This window comes from Fistularia commersonii, chromosome 1 (genome assembly GCF_037954325.1).
Source record: "Fistularia commersonii isolate RoL2024-O1a breed Wild chromosome 1, RoL_Fcom_v1.0, whole genome shotgun sequence".
Lineage (NCBI taxonomy): Eukaryota > Metazoa > Chordata > Actinopteri > Syngnathiformes > Fistulariidae > Fistularia > Fistularia commersonii.
Genome location: NC_141284.1, coordinates 13418525 through 13437328, shown reverse-complemented (window position 1 = coordinate 13437328; position 18804 = coordinate 13418525). Strand labels below are relative to the sequence as shown.

At 40.8% G+C, this 18804-nt stretch overlaps 2 protein-coding genes across 2 annotated transcripts in view; one reads left to right on the top strand and one right to left on the bottom strand.

Moving 5' to 3' along the window:
* Positions 1–8064, top strand: part of fsip1 (fibrous sheath interacting protein 1) — a 38159-nt gene extending 30095 nt beyond the window's left edge. Inside the window, exon 9 of the mRNA XM_086169616.1 lies at positions 5405–8064. Within this exon, the coding sequence (XP_086025742.1) occupies positions 5405–5497 (93 nt within the window). The 3' untranslated portion in view covers positions 5498–8064. The remainder of the gene's footprint in view (positions 1–5404) is intronic.
* A 1817-nt stretch (positions 8065–9881) lies between these two features.
* thbs1a (thrombospondin 1a) lies at positions 9882–18160 on the bottom strand. The gene is made up of 22 exons (XM_086148978.1): positions 17977–18160; positions 17798–17883; positions 17061–17620; positions 16885–16963; positions 16687–16776; positions 16473–16582; positions 16076–16198; positions 15669–15765; positions 15375–15548; positions 15110–15286; positions 14854–15027; positions 14472–14752; positions 14164–14382; positions 13950–14057; positions 13417–13576; positions 13195–13313; positions 12732–12966; positions 12342–12569; positions 11981–12252; positions 11791–11888; positions 11564–11703; positions 9882–11477 (listed from the first exon to the last, which is right to left on the bottom strand). Exons 2-22 carry the CDS (start codon positions 17859–17861, stop codon positions 11470–11472), a joined length of 3516 nt encoding a protein of 1171 aa, XP_086005104.1. The 5' UTR covers positions 17862–17883; positions 17977–18160; the 3' UTR covers positions 9882–11469.
* Between the last annotated feature and the right edge of the window lie 644 nt (positions 18161–18804).

The window sequence follows — 18804 nt, the reverse complement described above, 5'->3', positions numbered from 1 at the left end:
ACATGTTAGATGTTTTGGAGTGAAGGTCAGAGAAGCCAGACTGAGATGGTTCGGTCATGTACAGAGGAGGGATAGAGAATATATTGGTAGACGGATGCTGGAATAGGAGCTGCCAGGCAAGAGGTCTCGAGGAAGACCAAAGAGAAGATTTATGGACGTAGTGAGAGAGGATATGAAGGTAGTTGGTGTGAGAGAGGAAGATACAGAGAATAGGGTTAGATGGAGAAAGTTGACTCGCTGTGGCGACCCCTGGAGGGAATAGCCGAAAGAAGAAGAAGAATTTATCTATAAACAAATACGTAGTTGTTTATATATTTCTCCAGAATTGATGAACTGCCATCCAAATCCATTTTAGAAAAAGAAAAGAAAAAGAGAAAGCCTGTTTTTCAACATTTAGTCATGTCAGCAAAATTCAACCACTGCATTTAACCATCATGAATGAATCATGAGCAGTAGGCATCCCCTTGGCATAGACAGGCTGGGAGGAGTCTGGAATTGAATCAGGTATGATTGATGACCACTCTCATCCTCTGAGCTACACCACCCTTTCTAAATTCGACAGAATGAGAATTCAAATGCAGGTAAAGTAAAGGATGAATAATAATGTATACAAGACCAGACATTTCATGCCTCCAAACCATCTTGCTCATGTCCATTAAAGCTCAGTATTATATCTCTGTTCCGTCCAACTAAGCATCATAGATTAAGAGGTCAAAGAACGATGCAACAAATTTGCATCTGCTCACAGAGCTTCTAACATTCCCACTATGTTGACTTAAAAACAGGTGGACACACAAGAAATGCTGAATGGCAGTACTACAGAAAACAATTCAAATGTGTATGATTAATAATGCACTCAGTAGTCATCAACGAAACCAAAACGTGAACTATGTTAGAAACTTTAGCGCTTAGGAGGATGTCTGTATGAAACCAAAGACCAAAACAAATCCCCAGTGCCGTTGCGGGTAGAAAATGATCAGAGAGAATTATTTAACAAATGTAGACAAACATTAGAATATAAGCACACCAAGAATATTCACCATAGTCAAACAAAATATTTGGACTGCCATGCACTTTCAGAGATCTTTGGTTTATCTTAACTGTGTACCATCTGTGTAAGTTTTATGCAAAGTTTGATGGCGACTAATTTCACTGAACAAGTGTCATTTCAAGTACCATTGCTGTATCTCTTTTAATCCAAATGACTACAGTTTGAGAGAAAGACAACTTTTCTTCCCAGTGAGACATGAAGGTAGGTTTCCACTAGAATATAGTATAGAAGTGCAAGCACAAGCACTTTTTGTCCTATCAGTGCCCTGCTGCAACCTTTACTGAATATGTAGTGCCAACATTCTGTATCCCAACAAACAATCATTACAAGTTGATCTTTTTTGGAAGCTAGTGATGTAGATATGATTTTATTTTAGTCCTTGTCAAGATAGATAATAGACAAATAAAATTACAGCACTAGTAGTGATCATTACCCTGTTATTATACCCTGGTATGAACCCAGGGGGGCGTTTTTAGCTTCAGTGCCTGCTCTCACTCACTAGCTCTTGGAGTTAGAAAGGATACATGTGAATTGTAGGACAGTGGTCTTTCTAATTACTCAGTTTCACCGTTTTAGAATTGCACTACAGATATTTCTTTTTTTTTCCTTTTGCAACCCAACACATGGTAGACTATGTTTACACGCCTCTTTTGCCATATGGTCTGTATTTTATAAAAACAGGTGATGAGATTAAGGAATTGTCCATAAACATAAACACATCCATCCATCCAACCATCTTCGTGGGCCACATATATCGCAGGGCCACATATATAGACAAGCAATTCAGGACAATTTTCCCAGTATTTTATAAACACATCCTTAAGTTTAATAAATGAGATACGATTTTATACCTATTTATATCTTTCTATCAGCTGTATTCAATTGCTCTGTAAAGACAAGTAGTGCAGTACGTGAATGGGATGTTGATGTTAAATGCTGTTGAATTAAAGGGCATATAAGACCTTGTAGGAAATTGTAAAGACAATAAACTGATATTAAGCAAATACCATGGTTTATGGGATTAAGAAATATTTTTATCACAACACGTAATTAGATACTGACCATTATGCTCTTGCAGTTATACAACCCAAAAGAGGTGTTAATTTAAAAAAAAGTAATAGGCACTCTCAGGACCTCAGGGTGCCTCAGGGTGTGTTGCAAATGTCTTTGGCCATGAAGCAGACCCTACATATAAATGTGTGAATACCTGAAAACTACAGAGTTTGCAGTAATATTACTTAGCTGTCGGGCTAGAAAGCTCTGTCATTGTTGGATGAGAGGCCTATTCTGGATCATTTGTTATGGAGAGCCTACACCTTGGAAGTTGACTCAAACACATTGGGCTTACTATAATTTTTGCATCATCCAAATCTTCAAGGAGGAGACCCAGTGACTAATGACTGCATGGCAAATGTCAAATTGGATACAATGTGAGCAGAGCCTAAACAAAACAGGAATGTAGGGATTTCCTTGCTTTCTATGCATATGTTTTATTTTGGCTGCAGGTCAGGAGAGCTGGATACACTGAATTAATACTGCTGGGTCTGAATGGCAGGTGGGAGAGTTTGGAGGAATACTTTGTGACTGGTTGTTGTGATTCTGGCTCTTTCCATTAACACCTGACATAAAGACAAATCTGACAAAATCTTAATCTTTTCTGTTTATTCAATCCTACTCCAATCAAACATGCATATGTTTATTGTTTATTTTGTTTTTCTCCATTGTTTTTCATATTGGACTGATATCAAGCCTGGCACTGGACAATTAATTGTATATTTTTCAGTAAATTGTGTTCGATTTTGTGACTGCTTGTACCTAAACAACAGTAAAGCCCCTCTTCTATATCTACCAGGTTAAGTCAAGATTAGAGCACTAAAGGGCGTTTTAATGTAAGACTGAAAGTAATGGAGATCATAAAGCATGGGGCTGTTTCTTCATTTTTTGAAACTGCATATGTGCCATTTTACAATAATTATTCTAATGATCAGTGATCGTCCAGTGTTGTACACTGCTATATCACATGGCTCCTCCTTTGTTTTGTTTGCAGTACATACAGATAAACTGGTTCTGGCAATGGAATTTGTAGGAAAGGTAGGAAAAAAAAATGGTATAGGAACAGTACCAACTGAATATTATGTCTGTTGGACAGAGAAAGCACTTCTGTCTAACAAGCTCTGTAAAGAGTAGACAGACAGGAAAAACACAAATCAGACCCCCACAGGCACCCTTTTCCTCCCAAGTATCTGGGGCAAAGGAGTACTAACCACTTTGAAAGAGTCATGGCATTTTGTCACAGCAGTAAAAGCACTTTCTTACCCCCCACCCCAACCTTCCACCTACTCTTACTCTTTAGGAAAGTCAGACTTGTACTTCTCCATCGCCAGGACGGCTGGGAATAGTTAAAGGCTTTGCTTGCCATTAATACTCCAGCTTGTGGGGAGCTTTTTTTATTGCCCTATCCACAGACAATAATACTGACATGTCTGCAAGTGACCAGCATTTTTTTTTAATGTCTCAAGTTGCAGCATGTGGCACTACATTAGTGGTTTACTTATTTTAGTGTAAATTTGTGCTATTTTTGTCAGTCGACATTTTCTTGTTGCCGCTGGTTAAAACATGAAGTAAACAATGGGGTGAAGTACTTGTATCCACGATGAAATAATTTTTGTAATTTCTGTATATGTGTTTCTTGTATATGAATATACATATGCAATGCTTTTCATAGTAGTTTACCTTTAAGTGTAGGTCAAGACCACAATCAAGGAGCCCTCCTTGCTTCATGCCCAGGAACAAAAACACAAGGCTGCAGGGGGTATGAAAGCAGGAATGCATTCACAGTGCCTCCGGACCTCTGTCTGCCAGTGATGTACAAAGTTTGGGTTACTGCTGGGGTCATGAAGGGCAAACATAACACATCCCTCTGTGCCCCAAACATTTTTAGTAAATGTCACTCTGGGGGACTTTGAAGATGGGCAGGACCCTCTTTAGGCATCTATAACCTTTAAAGTTGCAAAGGGTGGTCTTGTGAAAGAAAGTATGATCGATGAAGAGCATTACCTCCAGCTAGTTGGGATAGATGAGACGCAGGAATGTGATTTTGTGACCCCATGTGGTGTGGGGAAGAGGTGAAAATATCTGCATCGGTGTCATATTTGTTGTCTCTGAACAGAGTGTGTGAGCAAGGTTTCCTCAGTGGAGCAAGCTTTAGTTTCCCACTACCTTTTGATTTTTTTTCTTCTTTATGGCTTATGCTTTGAAGCTATACAGTAGAGGAATAAAACAATATTGGAAATGAGAACCAGACAGAAAACAGTTCAAGAAAAATTTATTGACCAGCTTAGAGAGAATGAAAAGCAGGAAACAGAATCCAAAAAAGAATGGCCATTTCAATATAGATTTTCCATACAAAGAAGTGAGCTCTCCAAAATCCCATATGATGACTTTTTAATTGCTCAATGTTTGTTTTTCTCTCATACTTTAACATTGTCAGATTTAGAAGTGATTAGAAGGTCCAATGGCTTGCCTTTTCTGTGTCTCCCTTGCAAAAAGACATACATCAAAAACTTTTAGGATTTCTAGTTAAGCTTTAGGGCATAATGCAGCATGTCCCTAACATTTAGTTCAGTCGAGGCTGAAAGCTGGAAACAGGAGTACACATGACTACTATGAATAATGACAGAGATTCCGTTCAGAGATTTAAGATCTGGATTTACTGAACATACTTTGGCTTAATTTTTGTGTCATGAAAGGTAATGAGTTGATATTGTTGGAACACATTTTCTGTTGAGTCGCAGCTGTCTAAACAAAAGTGCTGCATTCCCACACCAAGGAATGATCTGTTAGCACTCATGCATTGGTAAATGAGACATGCCTTACCTTATTACTATGATAAGGGCATCAAAATACAAATCAGTTAAAGGTGCCAAATTAAGCATCACCCTAGTCTTTCAAAAAAAAAAAAAACATTAAAAAAAAATGCTGAAAATTCCATCTTTAACCTTTTTTAAACTTTCAGGTGAAATGGGGGACAACCACAGCAGCACAGACTTTGATATGTTTCACTCATCCATGGAATATGATATCTGTAACTGAACACATCTTGGAAGGGTTTTATGAATATGAACAGAATGCTGAGATATGCTGAAAAATATTCAATCTTCTCTGCTGAAGTAATAAACATGTGTTACCTTGTATTTGCTGCGTCTGAACAGCTGTGAAAGACTGAATTGATAGGTTCACACATGCAAAACAAATCTGTGCACATGTACTCTGTATCTTTTATACACGCAACCCTGAAGTCTAAAAACACTCACATTGATTTGGTTGTTTATTTATTCATTTATTTTCCTGCAGAATGAGTCACCGCATCTGAGTGAGGAGCAGTTGTTTTGCCTGCTGAACTGTTGTGAGCTGACAGAGCTTGAACCAGGGCCCTGCGGAGATTAGCCCTGTGAGACCCTAAAAAAACAAGATGGACATTATCGATGATGTTGGTGCATCCACTATGCTGATGGTTGTGACAACTTTGGTTGACACTGCATGCCTCTCAAATTTGTACAATATTAATGAACAATGAATACAATGTAATATTTAAAAACTATGTTAAGCCTGAAGACGTTTAAATTGGAGGAAGTAAGCTATTTAACCTTTATTACTCTGAATGTTTTTAACATGTTGCTACATAACATCCCATTGTTTTTAATTGCGGTTCCTGGCCTTGCATAAGGAAACATCGCAGCAGGGACACCCTTTGTATTAGCCTAAGTATCACAGATGAGAACAGAAAATTGCTGTCATTAAGTCTAATCACTGGGTACAGGCCGCAGAATGTTCTACTGAACACAAAACCCCATCCAACAGCAGTGTAGGGTGATGAGACACAGTGTCTGTGTTAGTAACATGAAGTCACATAGATGTAATGGGTGTTAATGAAGGCAGGGGTGAAGTCTGTTCTGAAGATCATCAGGTGCAGTTGAGCTACACCCCTCGAAATGCAAAGCATTCCGTTCATTCCTGCCTCTATGGGTCATTGTCTGCAGACTGGGTCAGATAGGAAGGGTCTGCTGAAATTGGACCCTGCGACCTGTTTCAAGGTCAATTTTCATTTTTTGAACAAGACGAAGAAAACAATCCTACAGACAGGCGTAGCACTTGTAGATTTGGACCTGTAAGCACTAAACATCTACCTAGGCTTGGGAGAGAGGAATGGCTTAGGTGTCTCACAAAAATTACAGAGACCAGTAAAAATGAGCTGAACAGTTAACACATTTATTGACTCACTGAACAGGAAAAAGAAGAAAAAGAAGAACTCTTCAAAGCAATAACGAAAATAACTCAGTCCTTAGTCCAAAAATAAATTCCAAACAGTATCCCCCCAAAAATATTATCCAATGACTGAGTTGAGTCAGTGGAAGCACTCTTATTTGGTACTCTTATTTATCTGTTGTTGAAGTGATCAACTATCAGGTTCCTCTGAGAAAATCACATGGTTGGCCACACCACTGTTTTGACCGTCCTCAGTCTTTACTGGGGCCTGGGCTCGCCATCTTGGATTGGAATCTGTCGCTCACCATAAAACAAATCTACACAGAGTGCAGACTCATGAATGATTCCATTCTAATTATATTCTTATACATTTGTGTAACCAATAGCTAAGGATACACCCCTTTTTAACAATGAGATGAAGTCCTCATCACGTCAACCCATAATATTATGATATAAGCATTTGCCTTACTTATAAACTTACTCCTCAGTGGAAAGAAAATATATTGCATAAATCACACAATAAAATGTACTTTTTAACTGAAGAAACAAAGTGCTTAGTGAAAACCATTACCCCTGGCTAACTGGCTTAAACTGAGTGGCGTAAAGTAAGCAAAATAAGCGCTTCATTCCTTTTAGTGTTCAGATATGGTTCAGTTGGCTACTCCACTGGCCGTGCTTTTATGCAGCACCAGCAACTAGAGCATTTGCTACCTATTAATCAGACAAACTTAATGGCATAGGATATACCAAAGCGGATTAAACATTAAAATTAACACTAAGTGCATATGTAACTGTAATAACTCACAACACAATTCTCAAAATCTACTCCGGCTGGTTTGATAGGAAACCTTCTTGTCAGTAAGCTAAATGTTGATCTCTGTATTCTACATCTTTTTTCAATTCAAGAGCAGGGAGCTCATTAACTCATGTTCAAAGCGGGAGATTAAGGGCCTCCCTAACTCAGGGTAGTGAAAACGACCAGGTTATCCACGTGTCCTTTCTGACCTACGTGTCCTGTCAATGGTTTCGGTTGCTCTATCAGCCTCTATATGTGTCTGTATTATCTTGATCAGTGCTTTGCTGAATGTCAACAGCAGCATCGGTTTCATGGCAGGATGTCTCTCCATCAACAGCAGCTGAAGTGCCACTTGTCACATCTGGCAAGGTCACCTCCACTTCAACAGGAAGTTTTTCATTCGCATTCTCTGGTTCCTCTGTTTGAAGTGCTACAGGAGGTTCTCTGACAGGCTTTGAATAAACCACAGGGTGGTTTACATTTGGTTCATCAAAGAGATGGGTAGTCCGTTGTTCAGCAGGTTCAGCTGTCAATGGAACTTCAAGCACCTCAAAGAAGGGTATTTCGGGAATGACAGATGGCTGGAAGGAATAGCATGACAAATCATCCTCTGAGTCAAGATTCTCAGGGGGCTGAGCTTGACTCCGTCTGGTTCTTGGCCATTGGGCCTTTGACATTGTTGGTCCATCTTCTTCAGCCTCACACAAGTCACCGCAAGGCAGTAGATGATCCCGATGTAGAGTTCGGATGGGGCCATCTCCATCTATGGGCTCCACTGTATACATGGGAAGGTCTCCCATCTCCCATCCCAGGACTCTGTACTTAGTAAATTTATCTGCAAGTTTGTGTCTAATTCTCAAATTTTGTACATATACTTGATCGCCTTCTTCTAAGGTAGACTCTCACCTTCTTGTCAAAATGACGTTTGTTTCACTCAGCTACTTTCAGCGAATTCCCCTTGGTTATCTGATAGCTTTCTCCGAGCTGTGATTTCAGAGCTTTCACATATTGAGAATAAGTCTTGGGAGCACAATTCTTATGAAGCAAACAGAATACAATGTCTACTGAGAGTGTTTGGTTGGCGCTCAAACATCAACTCCTATGGGCTAAACCCAGTGACCTCATTCTTGATACAATTATAGGCATGGATCAGAGGTTTCACCTAGTCACACCTGTGATTTTTCTTCTTGTCAGTCAATGTACCTAACATGCCAAAAAAGAGTACTATTGAAATGTTCTTTCAGTTTTCCTCTTGGATGATAAGGACTGGTGTGCACTTTGGCGATACCAGCAAGGGCAAATCGTTCTTTAATGAGTTGGGATTTGAAGTCCCTGCCCTGGTCACTAAGTAGGTGCTCAGGGAACCCATAATGCACTAAGAACTGCTCCCAGAGTGACTTTGCAACTGCTGTAGCTTTCTGATCTTTTTTAGGAATGACTACAGCATACTTAGTAAAATGATCATTAATAACAAAGATGTCTTTCATTTTGTGACTATCAGGCTCCAAGGACAGATAATCCATGCATAGCAGTAGAAGAACCTAGTTGATCACTATTCGCCGGGCAGCATAGTGCGCCATCTATATGCAATCCCTATATAACTACATTTTAGTAGCTCTATATTCATAGGGGTTACACAGACATTGACAATTTTTCTTTTGTATTGTTTTTAGAGGAAGATTTACTTGGCTGTTGACATAGCTCCTATTGCTCTTGTTTGCGCAGTGTGAGTGTGAGCACGTGGTTAACCTCAGCTTCGAGGTCCTGTTTTATCCATTCTCCTGGCATAGACCGAAACGCCTGTATATCTCACTCCCCACTTCACCCCTACATACTGACGCCATCAGCGACAGGGGCTGATCTCACATTCCTTGGACTGAAAGCATGTCAGCCAGGTGAGCCTCTCAAGGTCAAACACCAATGAGAGACCCACTGTCAATGAAACCCGCAGCACTATCTGTCCAGGAATCTAAACAGACACCACAACACAAGTCCAAGAAAACAAGCACAAACATATTTTCGGAGGTCTGTTGTAGGTAACTGTAACTGACAAATGCGGAAGAATATACTTGTTACTTTGGGCTGTGGAGCCAAGGTCTGCTCACTATGGTAAAAATGAAGTCACTTCTAATGTAAAGAAAACTTATTGGGCATTTTTAGACTGTCTGGGTTTTTTGGCGAGACACTTGATGCCTTAGATGACAGCATTGTTGCATTAGTAGTCCAAGCTTGCTTTATAAATCACGCATCAGTCTCAGGTCTTATATATAGCAGCAGTGCTAAAAAACAATCTAGACTGTCGATCCTTTACTAAAGCATTTTGGTGAGGCCCAGCATTTCTGTGCACATTCTTACTTGTAAGAGAGGGTCATGGCCAGCTGAAGCTACCATCACACAAGTTTGTTCTCCTTAAGACAGTGAATTTACCATTCCAGCCTGCCGAGGTCTTTACGTCTGCAGATTATGTGGAGTTTCAGTGATGCCTTAGAGAGCTGTAATGAGATCTGTTGAATGTGCTGTTCAAATTAATTTCATTTTTTGTCATGTTTTCTTGCCATTGACTACCCGGGGTACTCCCTTTCTCCATAGCTTCATTGATTCAGCTAATAGATTCCAGTTGCTGGACACAGCATGGCTCTGCTGCCTTTGCTTTTACTAGAATAACTCAAGGATATAGGTAAATATTAAGTCCGAATACAACGAAAGAGGACCTTGGCAAAATGTTTTACCTTGTGTTTGAAAAGCACAAAAGATGATGAAAAATAAAGATGTTTTTTTCTTAAGTGTTTATTATTCATTTGACAATACAAAATAACAAGGAAGTGGATAAAAAGCATTTTCAGTAGAAACTATGGTACAAAAGGTTAAAGAAAAGCTTCAGGAATAATTAAAAAAAAAAACATAAAAAACTGAGACATCCTCATGTCAGTGTGCAAACAATTTTATACAGACAGAAACGATTCATGAGGCTACGCTTCTGGATAAATTATTTAAATATCATTTATCTACACAGATGAAATAACCTCAACATTAAACAAATATAATAATTTATCAAAAAGGCACAAGAAATATGTAAAGCACAACATTATAATCCTACGTTCCTTAGGGGGCTTCTTTTCCTACAAAAATATCTTATATACAAAATACAAATGATACTTAAGTCTTCCTTAATAAAAGAAGCCATCCATTGTACACACTGTTGTTAAGAAATTACTTTTGTGTATTGCTGGCCTCAATACAAGACTATTTAATGAGGTAATATTTGTACATAAAGGGTTCCCTTTTTATCCAATGTCATTAATGTACACATATGCTCAGACACACCAGTCATGTATACCTTACAGAAGCACATTGTAAAAGCACATGATATTTTTCCACTATTTTAGTCCAATCCAATTCTTTCATTAGAAGGTAAAGTTTCACTTCATTTTAATGGCAAGGCTTGATGAATAAGCAGATAAGTATAAAAGCTACAGCCATACTCACATTGGTTGACTCATGATAAGGAAAATAGACTGGCCCTAGCTCTTTATGTCCCTTGACATGGTCAGTACAATTCAGAGATATTAACATAATATCTCCCAATATTGACTGTTCCAAAGCATTGCCTGCTTTGAGCCCTGTGCTGTCCTGAATTTTGTGCTCTTTATGTTACTGCTCTTTCCTGAGATGTCTAGGTATAATGTTTTGGATGAGTTCTAGCTCCAGGCTGAATAGAGCTTGTAGGACAAATTACTGCAGGATTGAGAAATTGTGGGTCAGTTCAAGAAAAAAAATAATTTTTTGACGTGGTTGTCTTCATAACAATGCTTTGTGGAGGTGCACACAAACCGAATATAGTTCTCTTTGAGTATATCAGTCTGTCCATACTGTCCTTTATAACTCCTTCTATGGGTAATATATCCCCGGTCAAAGAATTTTCTCCCACTACTTTGTTCATACTGATACAAGTATGTTTGAATCCACAGCAGATGTGCATTAATGCTCAAGAATAATGAAATAAAAAAAATAGAAAAAGTTTCCCTTTGGTCTCTCATCCTCAGAGGATTACCTCAAGAGTTCTGGTGTGCAAAGCAATAAATGTGACCCTTCTTCAATGTAAACCAGCGCGACAAAGTGAGAGGGCCAGTTTCTTCTGAGCAGAGCTGCACTCACAAAGAGTTTGATGCATTAATGCGGAACCATCACTTAACTTGCATTTGGCCTTAAGTCCAGAGGTCAATTCACCTCAGGCTACCTCACTTGCTCGTCTTCCCTCCAATGTGCATTTCTCAAAGGAAAAGTTAAAAACATTATCCAGGTTTCAGAATATATATGCATATCGACAGTCATTCTTCTGAAGGGAGCTGTCATCCAATTATGTATCTGTAAGAAATAAAAGAGGGGGAATGCTATGAAGTCCTGGTCAAAGCTTATGGTTGTTGACAATATAAGCAATAAAAATGTCTTACCTCTACATTCGTATTTGAGGTCTGAGAAATAAACCATCTCCTGAGAGAAGACATACAAGCCTAGTCGTCCGCCAGCGTATGTCTTGTCATAGATGTTTCCGGAATCAGCCATGATTCGTTTTCCTTCATACATTACCACTCTGAAAACAAGAGTACAGACATATGAGCTCATATCATTTATTAAATTGCCCGTGAAAAATATCATGGTTCTGTGGCTTTTAACTCACCTAATAAGTCCAGTCTTGGGTCTGTGGGTCAGGTGCCATCTGTAAGCAGTGAAATCCTTCCAGCCGATGTTCTTAGGGTCATGCCACAGGGTGCGGACCTGAAAACAAGGAAATGCAGAAGTTCAAGCCGTGCAAAATAATCCCACATTTGTAATGTTATCACACCTCCTGCCTCTTAATCTGTATTTACCTGTCCTGCTGTGTCTCCAGTGTGCCACAGTGCATTTCTCAGGTGCTCACCAGGTCCTGTGGTGGAGTTGACCACTTTGATGGACAGTCCTGAGTACCCTTGTGCTCTTGTGGGTGTGTGAGACCAGTAGGTCTGTGTGATCTGTTTCCACATGACAGTATAGAAGCGAGAGCTAGACTGGTAGCCAAACACGAAACCAGCGTAGTCATCATCTCTGTCCGTGTTGATGAAGAACGTTCCACTGAAATCCACAGCGCTGAACTCATCATAACCTAAAAAATAGCAGGAGATTGTTTGAATTTTGCTGGTTACTATAGTGCGTCTATGTCATACATGAGATACATGATAATGTGTTACGTACCAACAGCGATGCCTGGGTCACAATTGACAGTCTGCAACAATTCCTTGCCCTGATGCCTGACCATCCAGTTGGGATCAATCTGGGAGGTACCCTTAGGGTCCAGGGGAACCATTTGAAATCTGCGAAAGTCTGTTTCACTGATTGCAAAGTTCTCTGGGCATACGTCGTAAATATCCAGGATATTGTCTTGGTCAAAGTCATCCTTGCACACATCACCACGTCCATCACCTAAGGAGAAAATATGTGCAATGAGATGTACAAATGAAAAAGATAGCAAAAGAATCAAACCACATTCTGGATAGAAACTAGAAGGAAAATAGTCAATAAATTGGATCACACTTGACAGAGAGAGAGAGAGAGAGAGAGAGAGAGAGAGAGCGAGTGACTCACCATCAGCGTCAAGCTGATCGGGATTGAAGGCAAGTCTGCAGTTGTCCTTGTCATCGGGAATACCGTCATTGTCATCATCATGGTCACATGCATCACCCTTCCCATCCTTATCGTGGTCTGCCTGGTTGGCATTTGGGATATAGGGGCAGTTGTCCAAATTGTTCTGGTGACCATCCTCATCAATGTCCTGGTTGTTGTCACACTTGTCTCCTATCAGATCTGAGTCGGAGTCGATCTGTGGGAGCAGAGAATTCCTTCACGATGAGATTTTTCAGTGCCTGACTGCCTTATTGTATGATGCTTGAACTATCATTTGATAATGATTCACTGTGTTGCACCAAAAACAATACTGTATGTGAGATGCAATGGCCTTTGATAACGCATCCCACAGTGACTTTTGACATAGTTACATGATATATTGTGTTTTGGAGCACAGCCTAGCCTATAATGCAGCATGAATTACCTGATCAGGGTTGTGCTCCAGAGGGCAGTTGTCACAATGGTCTCCCACGCCGTCTCTGTCAGTATCTCTCTGATCCACGTTGTATACATATGGGCAGTTGTCATTCTCATTCAAAATACCTTGTTCAAGACATAAATATGTATAAATATTTGAAACTTATTTTGGTTTACTGAACAGAGCAACTGTCAAAAGAGAACAAATAAATCCAGAGAGATTTCTTACCATCACCATCAATGTCAACAGCACAGGCATCACCCTCCCCATTATCATCAGTGTCAGTCTGATCAACATTGGCTTCAAACACACAGTTATCGCAACGGTCACCGACATCATCCCTGTCTGCGTCATACTGGGCAGGGTTGTATACTCTGGGGCAGTTGTCCTAAAGCAACAGAGAAACATCAAAAGACAGATTACTAATATTACTCAAGATACAATGTTCCCATGATTGTTTTTCCCTAAAGTTGCTGGACTGTGACATTCCATGGCAAGAGTTTGTAATTTAATACCACAGCAATTTATCCTGCCTGACTTTCCAACTCCACACTTACAATTATGGGAAAACGCCACCCCATCTTTATCTGAAATTAAAATGCACTACTCAAATACAAGTGGCTTTCCACTGTGAGCCTTTTGAAAACACACAGACAGAAAGGCTCTACATTCTAACCTTGAGGAAGAACAACTACTGCTGAGCGCTGTTTGGTCTACAGGGTAAACATATTTTAAAGCAAAAAGCTGGAGTGATGACTCACTCTATCATCAGGGATGCCATCATTGTCATCATCATGGTCACATTCATCACCCAGGCCATCTTTGTCATGATCCTCCTGGCCAGAGTTGGGAAGGTTGGGGCAGTTGTCCTGTTTGGAAAAGCACAAATAAGAGATTAGCATGACTATCACAGTACTTGAGTAAGGTTGGATAGGAATGTTTATCTGTATGTCTTTCCGTGTGAAGTCAGGCTACCTTCTTGCAGTGGTAAGTTGCATTTTGCACACATGGCAGGTTAACATTGGGCCATCCATCCAGGTCAGTGTCTTCTCCACAAATATAACCATTACCAGCGTACCCTGGCTTGCACTCACAGCGGAACATGGATTCGGAAAAGATGCCCAAGTAGATGCAGTGTGCATTTTTGTTGCAGTTATGGGTACCATCTCGGCATGGGTTTCGGGGTTTGCAAACCTAGAGGCACAAAAAATTTGAGAGGGTTAATACAGTGTAAATGTGTTGCCTCCAGCCCATATCTGAAAGCAGTGAGTAGTATTTCAAACCTGTTTTTTAGCAGTTGCCTCTTCCACCCCTCTTCCATAAGGCTGAGGACCAGAGAAACGTGTGGGGCATGGCAGGCAGTTGTAACCTGGCTCAGTGTTCACACAGCGATGGACTCCATTGTGTGTGTGGCAAGCATCAGGCACCTCTTCACACTCATCAATGTCCTTGCACTTGATGCCATCTCCAGTAAAACCAGGTGGGCACTTGCCACAAATGAAAGAGCCATCAGGGAAACTGTTGCACTTAGCACCCGGGAAACATGGACTGGAAAGACAGCCATCTGAAGACAAGAACAACCAACACTTTAGAATGGCGATGTTTTGTGACATTTGTCTTAATTCTTTGAAAAACATCAATAGATAATCTGTATTAAAGCCTAACCGATAGGGCACTTCTGTGTGTTGCATCGTTGATTCATAGTGGCGTCACCAACACAATCTTTCCCTCCATACTGTGGAACGGGGTCAGAACAGAGCCGTTTTCGGGTCTGGACTCCTCCATCACAGGTAACAGAACAAGTGTCCCATGGTGACCAAGGTCCCCATCCGCCGTTGACTAAAAAGGTAAATTGTAACTATAGTCATACTTTCCTACATGCATAGCTTGTAACCATGTTCGAACCTGAAAAGCAACTTACTAGGACAAGGAGACTTTTGGCAAATTTCCGTTTGACGTCCCTCTCCCTGGCAGTCTCTGCCACCCATCTGAGGTGTGGGAGAGTTGCAAAGGCGTATGCGGGTGATGACACCCTCACCACAGGTCACAGAGCATGAAGACCAGGGAGACCAATGACTCCAACCACCATCTTGTTTAACTATGAACACAATGTGCATCATTAATAAACACCCCTTGCAAAATCAGAACATTGCGAATCTTGAAGGCAGATTTGTAAATTGACCTACAGCGTTTGTCACATTCTTGAGGGTAGCAGTCACGGGTCTGAACAGAGGTGCCATTGCAATTGTTGTTGATGCGGTCACAGGAGCGTCCGCGCTGCTGGATGCCACGACCGCAAGTCACCGAACAATGGGTCCATTCGGACCAGGGAGACCAACTGTCCCCATCGATGATACTTTCTGTAGTGGGGAAATAGATTATATATGAGATTATTTACCTTAATAGGAAGACATGAAGTGGGCATATAAAAGAAATCTTATGAAAATAATCAGTCATTTAGAAGTCCAAAGGAATCTTACTGTTTTCACAGCGAGGGCAGCACTCTCCGTCTGGCACGGTGGCATTAACACAGGGGAGCAGAGGGCAGGAGATTTTTCGACAAATTGTAGCAGAGTTCTAATTGGAGGGATAGATGAATTTGTATAAGAAAACTGAATCGGCGAGTAGGTACAGCTAAAAGCCTGATTGCTAAATTGTACAACAAAGTGATTGACACTAGCTTTGCCTTCGGAAATTAACCAAACACTTAGACAATCACAACTAATGAAGCATGTTGCTTTGTTCATTTCAATAATGGGATGGTGTCGGGACAGTGGCGAAACTATCATTTAGAGAATACAGCTGCAGGAATACAGGGATTTTTTTTCTTTCCTCAGATTTCTCTGGCTTGTTTACAATTAACATTCATGCAGGAGCATACACTTACCTGGCATGTACACTCCGTGCAGCCATCGACGGTCCACTCGTCTTTGTTCTTGTGCACGATGCCGTTGTGAATGCAAACTTCGCTGATGTTCATTTGAATTTTAAGTTGTTCACTTTCTTGAGACTGCAGAAAAAAAAAAGTCGGGAGGTTTTTCAGGATGGAAACATTTCACCTAGCCAAGGTTCCAACACAAATGATTCACCAACTTACAATGTGATTAAGACATTGGTTGATTGTAGTGAAGCAAATACAACAGACAGCCCATAATATTTGTGTATTCGCGTGAGGGATGTGGCTGTGGGCTGCGATTTAAGTGACAAGTGGCATGCATGGGGGATGTATTAAATGGAATCAGAGGGAAAGATGGAGATGAGGATGAGAACAAATAGCCGCTTACCACTTTGCTGAGCTCATTTGACAGTTGTTTAACGACCACACCGAGTCCCCTGAGCTCCTTGAAAATGCTTGCAATGTCCTCACAGGAGAATCCGCAGACCGACTGCAGATCTGAATAATAACAGAGGAGCAATGTAAATGATCTCTGCTCTCAAAGTTCACAGCTTACCAGTGAAACAGAAGGTGATTGCTCAGTTTTGTCGGAAAGGTCTCACCTTTGGCTTTTTGGCCAGCGTAAACACTGCTAATAGCAGGACTGGAGCCATTATGTGGGTTCTCCAGTGTCATGACATCAGTCAATATTGCTGAACGGGTAAAAGAGAAGAAAAATTAATTTCTAGGGGTTATCTAGGAAAATGGTGCATAAAATGAGGTATCATTTGTATTCATGTAATTAACAGTTCAAGATTTACCTCCACTTTGGCATCCCTTATTTCTCAGTATGGTATCCATAGTGGTCCCAAAGACAAAGCGCATGTTCTGAAGCACTCCCTATGAAATGAGTTTTGGTTAAGACACTATTTGATAAAAGAAGCGTCAATAAATGATTTGCTATCCATGTTTTATGTCTGAACAATTCAGATCTTACCATGAATCTGTCCCTTACACCTCCCCTCCCAATTCTGAGCCTGGCAATGTCTGGCACGTCTGGAGTCAGCACTTTGTGGATTGGCACATCCATCTCTGACACATTGATCTCCTCGCAGCCAACAAAGAGCTGTGCCCGATCATCCTGAATGAAAAGGGTGATGTTCTTCCAGTGTCCGGTGGCCAGACCCGCGTCTTCAATGGACACAACCTGCTGCTGGTTCATGGTGGAGTAGACCACATCCAGAGTATTTGCCTTGCCATTGGAAATGATCTTGAAAATGGGTCCAGAGTTGTCGGTCTTCTCGATGGTCAAAAGGGTTCCCCTGTTCTTTTTCATCTGTCTTAGGTTGAGGAGGAGGATGAAGCCCCTCTCGGCCTGAATGGAATCGATCAGGTCCTTGAAGGAGCTGTCGGGTACGGCGGGTATCAGGTCTGGGTTCAGGACTTTGTACGCAGGACTGTATGGTTCGGAGCCTTTCACAAAAGTCACGCCGTTGTTTCTCTTGCTCACTTGTGCAAGATCGAATAGGTCATAGACATTGCTGTCGTCCTGGCTCTCTGTGTTTTAAAGAGAAAAAGAAACAAGGTCATAATGACACTATTAAAACTGAAAAATCATCCTTAAGTCTTTGTTTTTCACTGAAGATCGTTTTTTTTGCGTTCAAGGGAATCAATAATTAACTATGTGCGTGATCTGTTATCCCTTGAACATTTTTCTAGCCGTGTCATCCTCACCTGCCAGCCGTGCTCCCTCACAACTCCAAAGCATCAACATCAGGACGATGCTCCCCAGCATCATCTTGAATCCTCAGTCTATTCTTCTACGATGACCAATAAACAAACGCACAGTCACTTGACAGAACTAGTTTAAGCCTCTTCATCAGAAAGTGTTTCATGCAAAATAGTCTACCAACCTCTTAAAACGGAGAATGGCCGATAAAAAATGTGAAAAAAAGAAGAAAGAAAAACTTCTTCACGTATTCCCTCCCTCACTTTCGACGGAGATGTTAATTCTTTAAGGGATTTCGAATGAAAGTCTCAGTGAGCTTCTGTCTCCTGGATTACATCCGATGCTTTAACTTATTCCACTGACTCCTCTCATCGACACGACCGGTATTTAAACTGTTGAAGGACATTCCTGAGACACGGCTTGAACCAATGGGAAGCCAGCACACAGAGAAGGGGGAGGGACTTGTCTTACCTCACAGACAGACCCGAGACGCGCACACAGAGAGGAAAAACGCATTCCTGAAAGAATTTCCATCACCAGACAAATATTTCGGGGCGGGCGTCACTGCCAAGCGATCACTTCCGGTAATATAAATATTTTATTAACGAAATTAATTTTTGGAAGTTGTTTTTGAGTTTATTCACACTTTTTTTTTTCCCCCCCTATGTTTTAAAACAAATGGTCTCACGAGATCGGTAGTCTTATTATGGTGGAATACGTCGATTATAAACGGTATATGAATTAAAACTGCAGTTTTGTGCTGTAACGTCAACGTTTTTAACCTTCAGCCGTGACACTAGGCGGACCGTGTCATTTTTAAACAGTGAGCTTCTCATACTGTTATTGCAACCAGTGGCCGCCAGGTGACTCACTGAGCACGACCGACCGGCTGAGTGAGAGGTGATGGGATGTTTCCTCTCTTTGTATGAAAGCATCAATACATTAGATTTAAACAAAGTAGCCCTCGCTCTCAAATTGCGCAGCTTAATGATGATTTTAGAGTTGGTGGGTG

Excerpts from the sequence above, each read along its gene's own strand:
- thbs1a (XM_086148978.1), bottom strand. The coding sequence starts at position 17,861 with ATGATGCTGGGGAGCATCGTCCTGATGTTGATGCTTTGGAGTTGTGAG. Across the intron at positions 16,583-16,686 it reads CGCTGGCCAAAAAGCCAAAG|ATCTGCAGTCGGTCTGCGGA; the intron begins GTGAGACCTTTC and ends GTTATTATTCAG. Across the intron at positions 14,383-14,471 it reads AGGCAACTGCTAAAAAACAG|GTTTGCAAACCCCGAAACCC; the intron begins GTTTGAAATACT and ends TTGTGCCTCTAG.